This window comes from Euleptes europaea, chromosome 4, assembly GCF_029931775.1.
Source record: "Euleptes europaea isolate rEulEur1 chromosome 4, rEulEur1.hap1, whole genome shotgun sequence".
In the NCBI taxonomy this organism is placed as follows: Eukaryota; Metazoa; Chordata; class Lepidosauria; order Squamata; family Sphaerodactylidae; genus Euleptes; species Euleptes europaea.
The window spans coordinates 61,915,516-61,936,200 of NC_079315.1; the positions used below are offsets into that span (position 1 = coordinate 61,915,516).

General features: G+C 44.0%; 1 protein-coding gene across 1 annotated transcript in view; it reads right to left on the reverse strand.

Moving 5' to 3' along the window:
• Positions 1-20,685, reverse strand: part of AUH (AU RNA binding methylglutaconyl-CoA hydratase) — a 45,358-nt gene that overhangs the window by 14,722 nt on the left and 9,951 nt on the right. The window contains exons 4-6 of the mRNA XM_056848994.1: positions 20,240-20,326; positions 10,987-11,079; positions 9,909-9,965 (exon numbers count right to left, since the gene is read on the reverse strand). Of these exons, the coding sequence (XP_056704972.1) occupies positions 9,909-9,965; positions 10,987-11,079; positions 20,240-20,326 (237 nt within the window). The remainder of the gene's footprint in view (positions 1-9,908; positions 9,966-10,986; positions 11,080-20,239; positions 20,327-20,685) is intronic.

Below are 20,685 nucleotides of genomic sequence, written 5' to 3' on the forward strand. Positions count from 1 at the left end.
CAGGCAGGAGGCCCCCGCCGGCCGCAGCGCCGCCGGCCGCGCGCCTGGCCGCCTCCCTCTGGCCGGGAGGGGCCTTGCGAAGGCCCCCGCCGGCAGCGGCGCCGCTGGCCGCGCGCCTGGCCGCCTTCCTCTGGCCGGGAGGGGCCTGCCTGCGCAGGCAGGAGGCCCCCGCAGGCCGCGGCGCCGCCGGCCGCGCGCCTGGCCGCCTCCCTCTGGCCGGGAGGGGCCTTGCGAAGGCCCCCGCCGGCCGCTGCGCCGCTGGCCGCGCGCCTGGCCGCCTTCCTCTGGCCGGCAGGGGCCTCCTGCCAGCCCAGGAAGGCCGCGCCGCCACCTCTTCAGGTAAGTAGGGGGTTCAGGGGCTCTTCCCCCTCCCCCCCTTGGATGGCACTGGGGTCGGGGTGGGTTGGGGTGGGTTGGGAGGGCCCGGAGGCCGGCGGGAGGGCGACCTGGGGCAGGGGCCCTGCGCTCTAAAATGGCGGCCGCCATTTTAGAGCGCAGCATTGCCGGTAAAGGGAATTTCTTATTGACCCTCGGCTTATACGCGGGTCAATAAGAAATTCCCTTTTCTGGCCTCAAATTTGGGGGGTCGGCTTATACTCGGGTCGGCTTATACCCGAGTATATACGGTAACTTTCACTCAGGGATTTCCTTTAATACAGTCTTTCAAGCACAAGAGCTTCAGCTATTATCAAGTCCAATTTAACAATCTTTCAAAATCTACAAAATTGGAAAGATAATTCTGTTCACCAGACCTTTTATTCAAAAAGCCTTCCAACAATGGGCTTAGAACAGTGTAACTCTGTAAAGAATTGCACTATCACACAGTGGAACACTTTATTATCTTAGTTATTCTCCTTTATTATATTCTGATAACACATTTTTAAAAAATTGTCATTCTTCCATTTTTTGCAGTTTCCTTTTTGGAACAATTTAATTCCTTATATAAAGTCAACATGTTCCACACCACCAGTGCCATCTGAATACTCCTGCACTAGATCAGAACTAATCTAATAATGGCTGCAGCAGTCACTTTGAAAAAGGCTACTCAATAATTCTAGTTCTTTACATATTCAAATAATCTCAATTCCTTTGTAAGCTAGTCACTATAAAAATAACCATACACTATTCAGTAGCCTTTCATCAATCACATCACATCCACCAGCTTACTTCCATGTCAGTACTCATCTTCCTGAACAGCCAGCTCATGTCATCATCCATTCCTACAGCCCTGATGTACTTGACAACTTGGAAAGTTTTGATAGGGATGCTTCTTTCTTCAAAGGCAATCCAAAACAAATACACCAATTAACTTGTCTTTTATCTATGCCTCTTGAACACAAATTCAACTCTTCTATTGTAGAAGGAACACGTATTAGAACAAACCATACTAGCAAGTTAATTAAATAACATGCTACAGGCATGACTCAATGCAATGAAAAGCATGGCTTGTAATAACATGAATGCTCCTGACACAATCTTTGGGTTCAAATGTTCTCTCTCCCCACCCTTGCATAGCACACATATATGAGCACAAACACAACTATAGTTATTATTCATCCAAATTAAACTATAATTACAGTTGTGATTATATTGGTGTGAGTTAAGAACTGTCAACTTGCTTCTGACTCATGGTGACCCTATGAATCAATATCCCCCAAAACAGCCTTGCTCAGATCTTGCAAACTAAGGGCCCTGGCTTCCTTGATACCAGGGGTGGGGAACATCAGGCCGGGGGCCGTTTAAGGCCCGTGAAATCATTTGGTCTGGCCCTTCGTGGCTCCTGGCAGACCTCTAGCTCAGAAGGATCTAAGACTGGTGATCCGACCCCTCCCGCAGACAGGAATAGCCTCTATTCAAGGCGGATGTTTGTTTTGCCAAGAAAAGGAACCTTTTCCCCCCTTGCAGAAGAGTCGTTAGCTATGGAGCTGCTAGGACCGTCCAAGAAACTGTGTGAACCCTTTCCCACCCGGGCCATGAGAAACGTATTTCCTCTGTACTACAAGAGGGCTCTGGGCAGAAGTGGCAACAATGGAGGGGTTAAAGGGGGCAGGGGCAGAATGCATGTGTGGGGGGGTGCGAGTTCTTAGCCAGTGTGCCCTCATTTCAGCCCTGCAGGCGGAGGTAGCAGGAGCCGGCTGTAGAATCCAGCCCCAACCATGCGGAGCAGGCGCAACTCCGGCATGCGGCTGGACGGCTACGCCCGGCTGGTGCAACTTACCATCCTGTGCTACCAGGTGGGCGAGTGCACCACCGGTTGGATGCCTGCCTGCTTGCCTGCGCTGGGGGGGTCATCTGGGGCAGCTGCCTGCTTGGGGCTTGGTTGGCTAATTTTTAAGTTGATAATTTTGTATGGCCCACAAATTATGTTATAAATATCCAAATGGCCCTTGGCGGAAAAAAGGTTCCCCACCCCTGCAGTCAATCATCTCATGTTGGGTCTTCCTCTTTTCCTGCTGCCTTCAACTTTTCTTAGCATTATGGTCTTCTCCAGTGACTCTTGTCTTCTCATAATGTGACCAAAGCACAATAGCCTCAGTTTAGTCATTTTAGCTTCTAGGGACAGTCAGGCTTGATTTGATCTAGAACCCACTGATTTGTCTTTTTGGCAGTCCACGGTATCCATAAAACCCTTCTCCAACACCACATTTCAAACGAATCTACTTTCTTCCTGTCAGCTTTCTCCACTGTCCAAATTTCATACCCATACATAGTAACAGGGAATATTATGGCATGAATTAACTTGATCATGGTTGCTAGTGACACATCCTTACACTTAAGAATCTTTTCTAGTTCCTTTATGGCTGCCCATCTGTCAGTAATCATTTCAAGTGACACATCCTTACACTTAAGAATCTTCTCTAGTTCCTTTATGGCTGCCCTTCTCAGTCTCAATCTCCTTCTGATTTCTTGGTTGCAGTCTCCCTTTTGGTTGATGATGGAGCCAAGGAATACAAAGTCTTGAACAATTTCAGTTTCCTCATTGTCAACCTTAATGATCCTTTTGTCGTCTGGAGGTATAGCTGTAGACCTGCTTTGGCATTTTCTGCTTTAACGTTCACCAGTAATCATTTCAAGTCTTCACTATTTTCTTTCGGTAACATGGTATCACTGGCATCAAATTTTCACTCCTCCTTAATCTAAATCGAATCCACCTTTTCTTAAGATATGTGCTGCATATAGATTTATCTACGGATCAGGTCAAATACATTCCAGAGTACAGGTTGCGCATCAAAACAATCAGACACTGTGATTATATTTACATAAAAAGCATGCTGATAAAAAGAGGTTTCTAAGATATCAATTGAAGGTATATCATTACTTGAGCTTGTACATCATCTCTCTTTCTACCTCGTTCCTGGATTGAAACCCTTTTGTTGCACAGAATTTTGATTTAAAATCTACTGCAAATAACAGTGAAGAAAATATACTGGATTGTTCCACAAATAATTTTTCTTTAGTAACACTGCTGATAAAACACTGCAGATGCAAAAGCACCCACAGATGTCAGCAGAAACAAACAGCTTCTGAAGAGATCATGCTCTGTTGCCTGAAGATACATGGAAAATGTGAACTGACAAAAGCACACTAGGCCTAATCTATGCCAAATAAGACTGCAGTCCATTTACCTGGGAGAAGGCCTCACTGAACACAGCCTTACTGAACACTGCTTAGGTACAGCAGTGGCTAGTGGCCAACTTGATGCCACACAACTTGCCTGGGCCACTGCACAACTTGTACAATGTGGCTGGGCTCAGGGTTGCCATCACACAACTCAACTGAGCGACTACTGTTACTGCACAACTTCTGCAACTTGGCCAGACTTTTCCCAGGGAGAGACTTGGGGAGGAAGTCTTGAGCCAGTGTGGTGTAGTGGTTAGACTGGGAAATTAGGATGTTGGAAACCTGGGTTCGAATCCCCACTCTGCAATGGAAGTGTGCTGTGTGACCTTGGGCCAGCCATTCTCACCCAGCAAACCTTCCTCACAGGGTTGTTGTGAGGACAGAATGGAAGATAGGGGAATGATGTGAGCTGCTTTGGATTCCCCCTGGAGAGAAAGGTGGGGTATGAATAAATAATGAGCTGAAGGCTGTGGGGGGGAGGGCAGGTAAAAGGTAGGTTGGTGGGGAGGAGAGGAGAGATAATATGGCAAGTACCAGGAGGAAAGAAAGAACAAGTAGTGTGGGGTGTAATATGGGGGGGGGGAGAGGTGTCCCCTGCAAGTCCTCGCAGGTTTTCTGCTTGTATGTGACATAATTTCAAGCACATCTGTTTAACAGTATACTGTTAAAATGAAACTAAAGTAGCCACAGTTAATGTGTGTTATGTAACAAAAGTCACTTCCGACTTATGGCAACCTTATGAATTAATGACCTCCAAAACGTTCTGTCATTGACATTCTTGCTCTGGTCTTACAAACTTAAGGCCATGGCTTCCTTCACTGAATCAAACAAACAATCTCATGTTGGGTCTTCCTCTTTTCCTACTGCCTTCAACTTTTCCTAGCCTTATTGTCTTTTCTAGTGAGTCTTATCTTCTCATGATATGACCAAAGTACAATAATCTCAGTTTAGTCATTTTGCCTTCTAGGGAGAATTCAGGCTTGATTTGATCTATAACTCACTTATTTGTCTTTTTGGTAGTCCATGGTATCAATAGAACTCTCCTCCAACACCACATGTCAAATGAGTCAAAAAAAATTCCTGTCAGCTTTCTTTATTGTCCAACTTTCCCATCTACACATAATGAAGAAGAAGAGTTGGTTTTTATATGCCGACTTTCTCTACCACTTAAGGAAGAATCAAACCAGCTTACAATTACCTTCCCTTCCCCTCCCCACAACAGACACCCTGTGAGGTAGGTTAGGCTGAAAGAGCTAAGAGAGCCGTGACTAGCTCAAGATCACTCAGCTGGCTATATGTGTAGGAGTAGGAAAACCAACCTGGTTCTCCATATTAGAGTCCACCTCTCCAAACCACTACACCACACCGGCTCTAATGGAGAATACCATGGTATGAGTTATTTTGGTCTCCATCAATACTTCCTTTGCAATAATACATCATTGAATTGTTCAATGTTTACAGTGCCATAAAGGTACTATCCTTTTCAGCTGCAAGAATTGATCCAATAAAAGCCTCAAACGCAACCCACATGTAACAACCTTCCAGGATCATGCCCCTAATCTATGAAGAGTTCACCATGCTAAGTGGCAGACCATAATGTTAAGCATTTGATTATGCTTTCTAACATATGACCGTAATTTGAAAATTTTTGAAAACTGGAAGCACAATGTTAAGTGTTATACAACAAAGCACCATTACCGGAAATACTTATCAAGTTAATTATAAAGAAACTGACTTGATGAAGACAATTTATTTTTTATTTAAGGGGGGAAAAGGAAGCATATATAAAACAGAATTTTCCTTAATTTACAGAAGCAGAACTAATCTACCTTTTTCCATTAACACTCTGCATAGTTTGTTTAATTACCTGGAAACAGGAATGGCTGTTCAAACATCTGCTTTGTACACTATTAGCAATTTATCTTGAGGCCATATATTTCAAAAGAAACATAAAGCAAACATTAGCAAATATTATAAATGAAATTAAAACAAAGTTTTCAACATCCTGGGGGTGCCGATAAATACTGAATTTGTTCAGCGCAACACTAAGCCTTCATATTCTTACATATGAAAAAATGGCATTTAATTATCAATATCACTTTATTACCTCAAAATGAAATATTTAGATCGCAAACTCTTCATCAACAACAACAAATATGGACAATGAAAACTCTAATAATGGGGGGAGGGGGAAAAGAGAGCCATTCATCTAAAATCCAGAAGATTCCACAATTCAATCAATCATCACCTTTATTGGCATAAAGATTCCACAATTCATAAGAGGCAGTCAACAGCTGCAGACTTCGTAACTGCTTATGTAGGTTTATTCATAAACATTACAGTCACACCAATATTAAGGTCTTATGCAGACATAATGAATTTCCCTGCAAACCAGAGTTTGCAATTCAGAAACCAGAGTTAGGGACGTACAGACCCTCCACTTAAATTTCCATTACAATTTCAGGTGGGCAACTATGTTAGTCTACACTAGAAGACTAAGATTCGAGTCCAGTAGCACCTTAAAAACCAACAAAATTTCCAGGGTATAAGCTTTTGAGAGTCAAAGCTCTCTTTGTCAGATACAATTTCCTTCACCTTTCTCTTGCTTACCTACTTAACCATGGTTAGGCACTATATCTGCATCAACACTAGCCAAGTTTGATACTAACCAGAGTTCTCATTTTAGCAGAAGACTGAAACCAAGGTTTGAAGTATTTATTTCAGTGTGGAAGGCTTACATATACATCAAGGTATAATGCAAACAAACCAATATAATGCACATTAGAAGAGATGCTGGAGGCTACAAAGAACTCTTGGTGAAGCCTGACAAATTTGAGCACATGAATATTTTCCTTCCTTCTCTCGATCAGCATAATTTTTTCTCTTGATGGGTGAGGAAATGGGAGGGGCAAGATTATGACTCTAGAGCTTTTCACTTTTTTCATTATTTGAGCTTCCAGTCCCAGAGACAATAGCTATTGTTGTGTGTTATTCTTTCCTGTGAGGAAACTTTGCTTGGCAGCACACATCTGTACATAAGCTGGATGGATGGCAGCTTTAATTATAAAACAAATAGTCGTTTATGGGTCGGGAGTTATTTTATACTGGAAAGGCAAGAGTTAAATAAATTAAAGAATTGAATGTAAATGAAATGTTCAATCAACCATGTTAATAACTGTAAATACAGTATAACATGCACACACATAGACTGCCCCCAGAGCAACTGTGGGGGAGTATTGTGAGCAGCAAGATGTTCTGACCTCTGCTATTTTTTCTACAAGGGGGAATTATAGACCCTCAACAATCCTGCGTATCTCAGAAAATAGGACACACGGGAAACAAACTCACACTGGGCAGATTTCGGTGACAGAAACTCTAGAGAAAGGATACTTTGGCTGTTTGTGCACAGTGCTCCCTTTTTATTTAAAGAGCAAACAGCACATACTGTTAACATTGCTCTGCTCAGAAACCATACAGGTACACATCAACCTGGAACCACAGTTCTTCAATTGGTAATGACCGGACAGTGCACCCTACACAGGTAAGGAGATTCCCTGCCTTAAACTTTGACTGCTGCAAATGTCTCCCCACCCACAACACAGCACGTACCTATTGTGTACTGGATCTACATTTCCTTCCTCCCTCAACAGTTGCTAGTAGTGTCTCCCTCTCAGGGGGCACAGGGTATTTATGCAGAGCAGAAAGATGCCTCCCATAGAATTATGCTGAGATGTGCCACCACAATATTGACAGAATATCATGCCAGTTAACCCCCCCCCCATGGTAGTGGGGGGTATAGGGAGCACATCCATATTTCTAGGCAACTACCAACCACTGGTACTGCTAGACAAATATTCATAGCTTCTCACCTTGCAAGAAAAGAGCCTCATGGAGTAGCCCAATCACACTACCCCAACAAATCCAATGCAACTTTGTATAAGGGATGGATAAGTACTAGCTCAATGACTCAACATGTGAATCCCATCAAGCAGGAATCCAAGAGGGATGGGATAAGATATAGGAACTGGACGAGCATAACGTGCTGAGTGCCTGAGCCCATTTACTGTTGAATGCGACCATGGATTCATTACTCTCCTTGTCTCTCTTCTGGCTCTTTTCAAGTAGACCTCTAACAAGGGTAGAGGCCTGAATGGACTCCATGACCAACAGTTACAGCAACCTGTGCGGTTTTAGCAGCCAAGTCCCCTGCTGTAGTTGTTTAGAAATGGCTCCTGTACCATTTCAAACTGATTAGCAGATAGTTGTTTCCCTATCACAGTTGTCCCTCTCATGGTTAAATCATGAAAGGGATAGATCTACCTGTAATTCTGCCGTCTGTCAAAACAGCTTTCAAACACACAAGAGCCTTGTTACACCAAAGAGTTGGTAACCCCATTCATACGACTTGCTTTCAGAACTCCTTTACTGATGCTGCCCAAAAAAATGTTTGGATTGTTTCATGACTGTATCTATTTTAATGGGGATTGGTAGACAGACACTGATCCCCGCTCCCTACTCAAGACTAACCTTAGCTGGCTTCAGCATGAAACCCACACCGGGAGGAGTCTGAGAAAGTCATCTATTGTCTGCACAGCTGTTCTCTAGCAAGGCAAAGGGACACACTCCTCCAGGTTCATAATCACTCTGATCACTGCTGGTGTGTTATTAAAATCATGGATGCTACCTGAACAGGATGACAGTAGGAAAAAAATAAAAAACTAGGTTGCTGGGACAAATAGAAGCAAGTAGTGATAATGAACCTCATGAATCCAGTGGATGGCTGCACTGAGAAGATGATAAGCAGAATTATTAGAGTCTGGGGCAGCCAATACAGTTACTGGGTCTGATGGTGCAAAATCTCAGCTGTGCCTGGGACCACTTCCAGAACAGTGTGGTTGCTTATGCCATACAGGCGCTGCAGTTTTTCTTGCCCTGATATACATGTTTGGTTTAAACACTGGGACCAACAGACAAACTCTAAATGTCCATGATGCATCAATTTCTGGTGTGTGCGGTTAAAAGAATGCTTTGCAGGGTGTGAGGTGCATGTTCTAGTCCTGCCTCTTCCTTCATTTCGGAGCCAATCAGCTTATTGCTACCTAAATGGTGACTTCTCTCATTCCTTGCCTCCTCCTTGGTGGGACTTGTACCCGCTCAGTTCTGATTCTCAGATGAGATATCGGGGGGGGGGGGGTTAAAACAGTGCTTTCTGAGAAGATCCTGCGGTGTGTTCTCCTGTTGCTGTCCCAGGGTCTGCCTACCCTTTAAAGGGCTGCTCCCCACCCCCAGACCTAAGCGCTTGCATGGGAGAAGCCCTGGCCTTCCTGCCATCTAAAATACAGGCCCTGGGATATGAATAGAATGACTGTGTTTCCATCCCTGTGTGTCCAATTTAAGCCTCCACATGTAGAGCTTCAAAGAGTGTGAAAGTTGCAGGGCCTTCCCTTGTTGTGTTGTACGGGTGGGTGAAGGCAGGTGATGACAGGGCGTTGTGCTGACATTGCCATGTATGACTGGCACAAAGGAATCATTAGCATGCCACTCTTAGATTGCTGGGTATTGACACTGTTCCTATGATCTTCTTTAAACTGTGTATTTTAAAAATTATTTGGATACTAACTAGGTATAGCACCAGTGAGGCCTCAGCATCCAGGGCTTAGGATTGCAATGCCTGCCACCTAGCAACATATTTTTCTTCTAAGGCAAGCAGGAGTTTCCCACTAGCAATGGTGCCAAAGAAAAACATAAAAGTGCTAACATGTCCAGAATTCAACTGGCCAGTTCAGACAAATTCTTCTCTTTTTCAAAAGCCACTCCTCTAAATTTAAATATAACCTCCATCTACAAAATCAACCACAAATATATGAACTGTGGTCAGATCCCTATGGTTTCATTCCATCTTACAAAATAAACACAAACTAAATTTCTCACAAAGAAATCAGTGGTTAAGAAAAAGCTCTCTTTGCACTTTTCAAACACTTAGTAAAGCTGATATTGTTCCCATAACACTTTCACAATAATAGCATGTTTCCTTGCACTCTGAAATAAAGCCAGCTTCTCTCCCCACATATATTTCCTACATAGCCCTCCATACTGACAAAGTTAGCTTAGAATGATTTCCAAAACTTATATTATTATTATTGCTTAAACATTACAGAAACTATTTAATTTTTTCAAAGGAAATTATTTACAATACATTAAGTGTTCATTTTAAAGAGATTTAATGTATCAACAACAAAATCACTAACACCAATGAAATAAATAACATTACTATGAAAATGTCATACCTGCTCCAGGAATGATTGCTAACTTGGTTTCAACTAGACCCATTTTTGCAGAAGTCACTAGAAAACAAAAGTTCGTTCTTGTGAAACCCACATTAATTATGTTAACAAAATATAAGAGGAACTTTTATAAAATATGTTACTAATGCTATAGTTATGCTATACTAGCTGAAGTTAATAACAAATCCAGCATTTATTTATGGAAATATGCAAATATATCCCTTCAAGACAGGTTCTGTAGCAGATCAATTTTCACACAAGAAGAAAATTGATGCAAGATAATCCATGTGAATGGGTTATGCAAAAAACACCAAAACGTTGAACCCCCCACATAGCAGGAAGCCACAATTTGACTAAGTTTCCTAAGAGTATACCATTAAATGCATATTCAGAAAAAATATGCAAGCACGTAGTACATGTTACTCCATACATGCAATCTTCCTATTATAAATGAGGATCTATGAAAAAAAATTAATTTATGAATACAGTAATAGTTTTTTCCCAAAAATCACAACAATTTTGAACTGTGGGTAACAATTAAGACATATACTCTAAAGCAGTCAACTGGAAGAAATGGTCTAGAGCTTCATGTTGTAGATTGCAAGCTACGCCTACTTGGAAACCTAACTTCTTATAATATATGCCCGGTCCACATGCTATATTTAAAACCTGAGGACCAGAGGCCATATCCCATAGCAGGAAATTTGTCATTAGCTCTCTCAAGCTCTGCTGGCATTAGATTTCTGGCTACAATTGTCTATTCTATCCAATAATCTCAGCGTCATTAATAGTTTATCACAATAAATATATTTAGAATCCTACTGGTCCTGGAATTCTTTGCTTTACAGAATGACTGGTCTTCACTCTGTGTAAGTTCATCAACTAAACCAGAATAGTTATATCAGCAACTCTCAGGAGCACCCCCCTGGCTCTTGTGAGCACCATTCCCCAATGTTGCACCTGCCACGTTTCAGGAAAGTAGGCAAGGCCCTTGGCCCAGCAAACAAAAACATAACAGAATAAAGGAGATACATTGCCATCTATACAGTGGTATTTTCAACTTCATAAAATTATGCCTTACCTGCTACTCTAATGTCACAGGCTAAAGCCAATTCTAGGCCGCCACCTAGTGCGATGCCATCTATGGCAGCAATAGTTGGCACTGGAAGAGTAGCTGGAAAAAAAACCAGGAATTAATGCAATAATATTGAAATTTTCAAGGACATTTCATTTGAACATCATGGCTTTTTTGCAACAGTTGATTTAGAAGAATTGCTATTTTTGTAGGCAAACTATGCTGTCTAGGATTTTCTATGCAGTAGTTCAATGGTAATCTGAACTCTGACTGCAAAGATGTTTGATAAACCCAGGCCCAATGCAAAAATAAATGATAGAATAATATTGAATTTCAAGATATATTTTTTATCAGTCTTCACTTTTTACCATAAGCAGCAGCAGCTGCAAATAAACAGTAATTCCTGGCCTGTGCATAAGTACAAGTAATTGAGGAGTCTTCGATTTGCCAACCGGCAATGTCACAAGGCCAAGGGACCTGGAGGTATGAAGAGCCGAGGTAAAAGTTGGCTAACAGTAACACTCTTTTAAAAATAAAGTTAGTAAAGTTGGCTACTATTGACTTCAGAGGATTACTGGAGAACACGAGCTTGAACTGAAAAGGGTCCGCTTCTTTAACTACTTAAAACACAGACACCTGTTTTGCTTCTGAATAATCAGTATTAATCTCACAAGTCATTGGGTAAACTGTCAACATCTATTTTAAAAATAATTTTAATTACATTTTAATTGAAAGAGGCTGTAAATTAAAAAGGGTGCTGGAAAACAGCAAAACAAAAATCTTTGTGAGGTTTCAGCCCACTAGCAGAAAAATATTAGTTTATATTAGTTTGTATTTCTAATGAGTGTGGATGCTTCTCACAAGACAAATACTAACAAATTCAGCTGTACCAGGGAAATAACAAAGCTTTTTGGTTCTTGTGGGTTATCCGGGCTGTGTAACCGTGGTCTTGGGATAACCCACAAGAACCAATGAACTCTGACCGTGAAAGCCTTCAACAACAAAGCTTTTGTTTACAATATGTAGCTTGTCATCTTGATTGTTCTAAAGCAGGGGTGTCCAAACTTTTTTCAGAGGGCCAGATTTGATGAAGTGAACATGCGTGAGGGCCGACCATTTTGCCTGACATTCTTTGAACCATTAAAATTAAATGCAAATTAACTATTTCATGCGAAGTTTATTGCAAACGGAATACTTTTCATTTTGTCACATGGATGACAAATCTAAAGAAGTGTTAAATCACTCTGCCTTTCATATCTGAAGGCCAGAAGAAAACAAAATCCAGAAAGCTGAAATATATGTCAGGAACATTGTAAAGTACATTACATATTATTAGTAATAAAGGTTGTCTGTCAACTTTTAAGTTCAAAAAATATGACCAGGAACATAACACCAGGTATACATGTTGTGTCCAAATATATTTATACCTGATTTAGACCAACTGACATTAACTGATATTTTACAATGTATTCATCTCAATTGAAGAAAAAACTTGCCTGCACTAATGTGAAGGGTGAAACTGAGATCTGGACTGCAGCATATAGGCTAGGTCTGGTTCAAAGGCAGTGGTTTTGATTCGCAAAATGTCACGCAGGTGAGAGTTAGGGCTGTTGGAAATTTTTTTCGTAAAATTCGGATTCGGCAAAATTCGCCCCGTTTTGATTTGGGCCATGCCGAAGTCCGAATTCCCCCGCTTCTGATCCCCAAAATTCGGGCGAGATACGGAGTTCGGTGTAAAATTTGCCCCCCCCCCGCGCGCCTTCAGGGGGCTTCCCTGAAGGCGTGCGGGGGGCCCTTTAAACAGGGAAGCCCCCTGAAGGCACACGGGGGGTGGAACAGATCTGTTTAAAGCCCCCCCGCGCCTTCATGGAACCCCGAATCTGCCGAATTTATTCGCCGAACCCCCAAAGTCGGAGAATTTGGCTCCCCCGTTTCCCGCCTTTTTTGAGTTTGGTTTGTCCCGACCGAAAAGCAGCCGAATTGGGGGTAATTCGGCTGTTTTTCAGTTCAGGACGAACCGAATCGACAGCCCTAGTGAGAGTCACTTAATCTTGTCCTCACGCAGTTCTTGTTAAAGTTCACAGCAGAGAATGTCTTCTCACACAAATATGTTGAGCCAAACAAGCACAGCATTTTCTTAGCCAATGGGGAGGGTCACAAACTATTGGAGTAGCACATCCATGTGCCCCTGTTCCCCCCACCCGGTGTAGCCTCCTCCACAGCCAGAAGAGTGCATCTGCACACAGACAGGAAGATCCACTCCCAGCTTACCCCCCTCCACGACTGGGGGGGGAGGGCCCCCACCCCCAGCTGGCTGGCAGAGTCCCAGCCTGCTCCCAGGGCGCGGCTCCGTGCCCCACTGCTGCTGTGCTGGGCGGCTGGGAAGGGCCTCCCGCCCCCCAGCTGGCTGGCGGCTTTAAAGCCGACTCCCCTGGTGCGCCCGCTCTGCACCCGGCTCCCGCTGCGCTGGGTGGCTGCTGGGAGTGGCCTCCTGCCCCCCAGCTGGCTGGCGGCGTCCCAGACAGCTCCCAGGGCGTCCCGGCTCCGTGCTGGGCTGCCGCAGCCAGGGATCGGCCGTGGCTCCCAGGGCCTCTCGGCAGCTTTGCCCTTCTCCCCGGGGGCCAGATTCAACCAGTCCGCGGGCCACAATTGGCCCCCAGGCCGGACTTTGGACATGCCTGTTCTAAAGTATTTTAAAAATTCATGTGGCTGGCCACCCAAATATGCCTAGGGTTGCCAGGTCCCTCTTTGCTATCGGAGGGAGATTTTTGGGGCCGAGCCTGAGGAGGGCGGGGTTTGGGAGGGGAGGGACTTCAATGCCATAGAGTTCAATGGCCGACGTGGCCATTTTCTCCAGGTGAACTGATCTCTATCGGCTGGAGATTAGTTGAATTAGCAGGAGATCTTCTGCCATTACCTGGCAGTTGGCAACCCTAAGTATGCCCTTTGCAGCAGCAAGTAAAAGGATAAAGGTAATCCTCTGTGCAAGCACCGGGTCATTTCTGACCCGTGGGGTGACATCACATCCAGACGTTTACTAAGCAGGCTGTTTACGGGGTGTTTTGCCATTGCCTTCCCCATTCATCTACATTTTACCCCCAGCAAACTGGGTACTCGTTTTACCGACTTCAGAGGGATTAAAGGCTCAGTCAACCTTGAGCCAGCTACCTGAAATTGACTTCCTTCGGTATCAAACTCAGGTCGTGAGCAGAGCTTGGACTGCAGTACTACAGTTTACCACTCTACACCATGGGGCTCTGCAGCAGCACTATAATTAAATCTAACAATAAAGTCTTCGCCTTTATGTGGGTAACAAAAGCTAGAACAACAGAACTAGGCTCACAAATCCTCACAAGAACTGCAGGTAGAAAACCCACCTTTTCTGTGATTCCCAATGGGTCACCCTGTTGTCTTGTTTCTTTTGATCAGTTTGAACATATTTGACATCTCAAACTCTAGTTCTGTAGCCCTCTTGAAACATAACCGAAGTATAGGACTCCAGCTGATCTACAGCTACTACCTGTACAATATGCAACATTTAACACACCAGTAATCTGTGGTTTCAGCAAGTACTGTGCTGTAGAGCCACAACTTCATGCTTTGCAAATAGATGTCATTTAAACTTGAAACTTATCATGTACCATTCTGCCCAGTAATTTCAACTCACCATTTTAAAATTCAGCTCCTAGTTACCACTGCAACTCCCAAGTTAACCAGAACATGAGCAATTTTATTTACAAAAACTGCAAATTTAACACAGTGGGGTGAGATGAAACAAACTAAATAAAGACATATTTATACAAGCTCAGAGAAATAACTGCAGAATTTCTCCAGTTTCAAATAAGGAATATGATCTTACTGGATTTTATAAATAGTCTACTGTATTCATGTTTTGTCTTTCGAGTACTTTTTAATACAAATGCAGAAGTGCTTTAGTAATGGAAGTTTCAAGATAGCTGTTTGTTTTTGTATTCTGAATTTGGGGTTCCTATGCTGCAAACTATGCATCTCTATTTTCAGAACCATCATTCTAAACATAGCAGGCTTTGATATATTTCTTCTCTCAGTGTCTCTAATCTGTAGCCTGCAACTCAGTACAAATGCTCATTTTTATATCTAATTTTTATATCTAATTTTACACATTGCTAGTATTTCAACACAAATTAGGCATGAGGTCAAACAACTATCCATGAAAAAGTATAATGCAGCACAACATAAGATTTTAATTGCTAGAAAGTGTCTAGATCTGAAATACTGAAACAACTTCCACGTGTGCATACAAGCAGAAAATATAATCAAGCAAGACAAAATTCTTGTGGCGGCGGGGGCGGCGGCGGGGCCTGCCTGCACTCAGGCAGGCCCTGCAGGCCTCTCCCAGGGGCAGAGAAGGCGCGGGGGGGCGGGGGGGGGGCGGCGGGGCCTGCCTGCACACAGGCAGGCCCTGCAGGCCTCTCCCAGGGGCAGAGAAGGCATGGGGGGGCGGCGGGGGGGGCGGCGGGGCCTGCCTGCACTCAGGCAGGCCCTGCAGGCCTCTCCCAGGGGCAGAGAAGGCACGGGGGGCGGCGGGGGGGGGGGGGCGGCGGGGCCTGCCTGCACTCAGGCAGGCCCTGCAGGCCTCTCCCAGGGGCAGAGAAGGCGTGGGGGGGGGCCTGCCTGCACTCAGGCAGGCCCTGCAGGCCTCTCCCAGGGGCAGAGAAGGCGCGGGGGGGTGGCGGGGGGGGGCGGCGGCGGCGGGGCCTGCCTGCACTCAGGCAGGCCCTGCAGGCCTCTCCCAGGGGCAGAGAAGGCGTGGGGGGGCGGCGGGGCCTGCCTGCACTCAGGCAGGCCCTGCAGGCCTCTCCCAGGGGCAGAGAAGGTGCGGGGGGGGCGGCGGGGGGGCGGCGGGGCCTGCCTGCACTCAGGCAGGCCCTGCAGGCCTCTCCCAGGGGCAGAGAAGGCGTGGGGGGGGGCGGGGCCTGCCTGCACTCAGGCAGGCCCTGCAGGCCTCTCCCAGGGGCAGAGAAGGCGCGGGGGGGGCGGCGGGGGGGGGCGGCGGGGCCTGCCTGCACTCAGGCAGGCCCTGCAGGCCTCTACCAGGCCGCATAGAAGGCGCGGGGGGGCGGGGGCGGGGCGGCGGGGCCTGCCTGCACTCAGGCAGGCCCTGCAGGCCTCTCCCAGGGGCAGAGAAGGCGCGGCGGGGCGGCGGCGGGGGGGGGCGGCGGGGCCTGCCTGCACTCAGGCAGGCCCTGCAGCCCTCTCCCAGGCCGCAGAGAAGGCGTGCGGGATGGCGGCGGCAGCGGCGGCAAGTTCCCCCTCCCTCTATCCCTCCTCCCTCCCCCCCCCTCCCCCCTCCCCTCGCCTACCGTATTGACCCGCGTATAAGCCGAGTTGGCTTTTTTCAGCCCTTTTTTTGGGATGAAAAACTCGGCTTATACGCGAGTATATACGGTAACTACACAATATTATGATTTCCATTTTTGTAACATTAAGTTTAAAGATACTCATGAAAGATAAAATGTTTGATCTTCATCAGATGACTTCTGGATACATTCCTTTTAATTCAGTTAAGTATGTTGATTGCTCATTTTTGTTTTGATGCAAATCTACACACCTAGTTTGCTGATAAGAATGTAAGAGCACTTCTGAGCTCCAGTTTAAACAGTGACCAACCAGATACCTCACAAAAGAAGAAAAAATGAGGGAAACAACTCTCCCGTTTACTCCCAGCACGTGGTATTCAGGAATCTAAATAGGGAGGGATTCTTGATCCAACACAGAGACTTAAACCAATCCAATCCAGGAAAATTATACAAAAGTTACTAAACATGTTTTCATAGATTCTCGTTATGTTCCAGATGGGGAAGTGCTGACTACAGTGATAAATTCAGGTTTTCAATCATTTTCAAATGGTATGCATCAGCAAAGGGTGGGGTGCGGCACATGCCAAGGCCCACTCATGTGAAATAACTGGGTTGGGTGTTTTTTTTCTCCCATTGCAAATTTCACATCTCAGTAGCGTGGAGAATGGCAACTTTATTACTATATGGTGATGGATGCTAAGCTGTCATCAGAGCCAAGGGACAATTTGTTCACTCTATTCACACACCTTCTCTTTGTTAACAGCAAATCTGCGGACATGTATAACAGGAAGAGGTCTTACAAGAACTGTGTTAGACAGGATAACAGAAAAATATGGATTGTTGGTGTCTAATATTTGTGGCCAATGCTATGATAATACTGCCAAAGGAGTGCAAGCCATTGTTCGGGGGTGGGGAATCCTCAGGCTTTCTATGAACCTCGCTCTTCCCACAACTAGAATCTTCTGTTAGTAAATGTGACAGTTCCAGCAAGGCAAAGCATTTTTTGGTAATATTCCATTACATCTATTCATTTTTTCCTTGAACAACAAAATGCTGAGAAGTGGCCTTACAGCAATTGCCAGAATTGACACTGAAAGCTCTGTCTCAGACATTGAGGAAGGGTACATGTTGGGGTTTTCATGGCAAGAGACTAACAGAGGCAACATGTTGGAGTAGATGCTGTCAAATTAGCTTTGTTGCAGTCACAAAAACTACTTGATGCATTACAGGTGCTTTCTAGTGGTATACTTCTTGATTATTATGGGTACATGCAGACAAAGAATATACTTTGCCATCTTTGTACCCAAGTAGGACCCTCAAGACAATGGGGAGGGAATAATAAACAATTTTAAAACAATATATATGTATAAAATCTACAATTAAACATTTGGATTGTGATAGTTGTTGGAGGATTAAATTAGCAGCATCAAAGATGTAACTTTTGGTTTAAAAAACTGAATGAATTATTTCTCAATATTAAAAATACGTTTTTTTCTTGCATTAGCTCTGACTCCTTTGATCCTGTGTTTCCCCCCCAGCTTATATTTTTATTTTAATTCATAATTATAGATACAAATATATGTATCCTGTGTTGAGTGATAAAATTAAGTTCCTTTTTTCTATCTGATGGTTCCAGTATGTTGGGACTGCTCAGCTGCTTAAGCATTTTGGAGGAATGTGGATTGGTCCCCTCACTTTCAGTACAGTGGAGAACTTTTCTGCAGACCCTTAGAGTGAGGCTCCTCCAGAACAATATTTGTATTGAAAATTTTATTGACTAATGCTCCAAATAAAATAACGGAAGACACATTTTCTTCTTTCCAGTTTTATGCAAAGTAATAAAAATAACTAAGAAAGCAAAATTTTGTATGATCTCTTTATTAAAGTAAGCAAATTGAAACGGAAAATGGAGTGGCTAAAGAAGAAAAGGTAGAGAAAGAGGAGGGACCCAATGGAAGGGGTGTGGTTAGAGGCAAGAGGGACTGTACCAAAGGGGAAAGGGGCCTCAGTTATACTCTATTGCCCAGGGCCTATGCAAACATAGAACCAGCCTTGACTCTTAATACAGACTTTAAAAGTGCAAAAAGAAACAACTACTATTATTTAACAGTCTATTCATGATTGTTTTATTAGGTGTTTCCTCTGAAGTACTTCTAAGGATCTGTCTTATTCCTAAGAGAAGGAAAGATTTGTCATATTTATGACTCTTTTTCATATAATATAAAACCTTCAAACTCTCAAATAAATTACTGTTCTGTTTTATATGTATATGGTAATCCAATTTTACCAGGTAAAAAGCCCTCCCTCCAAGGAATGAAAAGCAGTGTAGTCCCTTCCTCATTTTAGCCCTACAACAACACTGTGAAATAAGTTAGGCTGAGACCCAGTACCCCAAAGTCACACAGAAGCTTCATGGCAGTACCAACATTTGAACCCAGGTCTCCCAGATAATTACACCACAGTGGCCTAGCTTCTACTTAATTAAAACAAGCCTCCCATTCCTAAAGATTATTTATATTAAACTGGTAAGTAAATTCGACAAAAAAAAATTTGAAATTCCATTCTTTTAATAACTGCCTGTCAAGAGAATGCAGAGGCGAGCGTTGCCCCTCTTGCCCCCGCCACGTGGCCAGGCGTTTCTGCCTGCCCCTTCAAGCCTTGCAGCCTATTGCTGCGCTGGGGACGAGCAAAGTAACAAACTGGCATTGGGGGTTGATGACGCAAGCACTCCCTGCATCGCTCCGCTGCCTTCGCCTATTTAAAGGTACGTCTTCTGACCACCAGCCTGTTTTGTGTCTGGCGTCGGCAAGTCCCGCCCACCCTCTCTCTGTTTATGGATTGTTCTTGTCTTTCTTTTCGTCTCATCTTGGGAGGTTTTTGGCATTGGGACGGATCCAATTTGGGGAAGATGCACCTGTGTGCTTGCCTTCCCCCATTTGGGGACCCCTATAAGGAGTCTTGGGATGGAGTACATCATCGATGCCCAGCTCGGGGGCTGTTCATAGCTCCCTTCCCAGGTGGCGTGGGTTCCACTCAGAAATTTATGTCCTAGTGGTGCCACCTATATGCCACTCCGGTTGCTACTACAACAGGCGAGTTGGGGTCATTGTATCAAACTATCGATCTATCAGATGACAGAGTGGTCACCCAATGTTTTGGATCCATTTCCCTATCCCTCGCCAATGCTCCATCAGTTGTAATCAATAAAGCTGTGGCCTTTTTTATCCCAATAAATCATTGTCTGTGTTCTTGTTAACTTTCCTTTCCCAGCGGAACTGCTTTTGCCCATGGGGCCACAATACCTTTGCCTTTCATAAGAACTTGCTTTTAGATAAAAAGCTACTGTAGTACTAGGATGAATATAATATACTAACAACATAATTACTATGATTAATCTGTATACATTTTTTTCGCCGTTAAGTCACAGCTTACTTATGGCAACCCCGTAGGGTTTTCAAGGCAAGAGGCGGTTTGCTATTGCCTGCCTCCCTGTCAACCTGGTATTCCTTGGAGGTCTCCCATCCAAATATTAGCCAGGGTCAGGGCTGAGTGTGTGTGACTGGCCCAAGGTCACCCAGCAAGCTTCCGTGGTGCAAGTGGGGATTCAAACCTGGTTTCCCAGTTCCTAGCCTGGCACCTTAACCACTACATCATGCTGGCTCCCTTTTATATACAATGGCAGAACAAAAACCTCACATTCCCTAATGGAGATATATTGCAAATTGTCTAAACATGTGCTCTGAAATTACTTGATGTATTAGTGAATTAAATAACACAATACTTGTAAAGAATGATATTCTAGATAGATATTTTTAGATATTAAGATAATTGCTATTGTTGTTACTTCACAATAACATAAAACTTGAGGCCAGCTAATAACTTAATGCTCATGTTGACGGTGAACAGGGATTTTTACTTACCTATATCATTAATAGTTGCTCTTGCTCTGGAAACAAAAGAGCTTACTTCACTAGAATGCATTTTGGCTCTTTCTTTAAGGTCAGCACCTGCAAGTGACATGTTATGGTCATATTAATATTAAAATTTTAATATTGTTCTAAAGCATTAACATATCAACTTACATTAATGATGACATTGTTCATACTTCCAAGAAAATCAAACCAGCATTTGCAATGAAATTTAACAGCACAGGATCTTCACATACAAGGCAACCCATGTATTTATGTACATTTGTATTACAACAGACCTTGGAAAATTTTCTTTGCCTCTAGGAGCCAGCCCAAACGTTTAGATGCCTGACTCATTTTTGAGCCTTTAGGGTTTCATATTTTAGTGACATTATCTTCTACCACAAAACCTAGCCCTAACCCCTTCAGAGTATCTCATAAATTATACTAAAGCTATG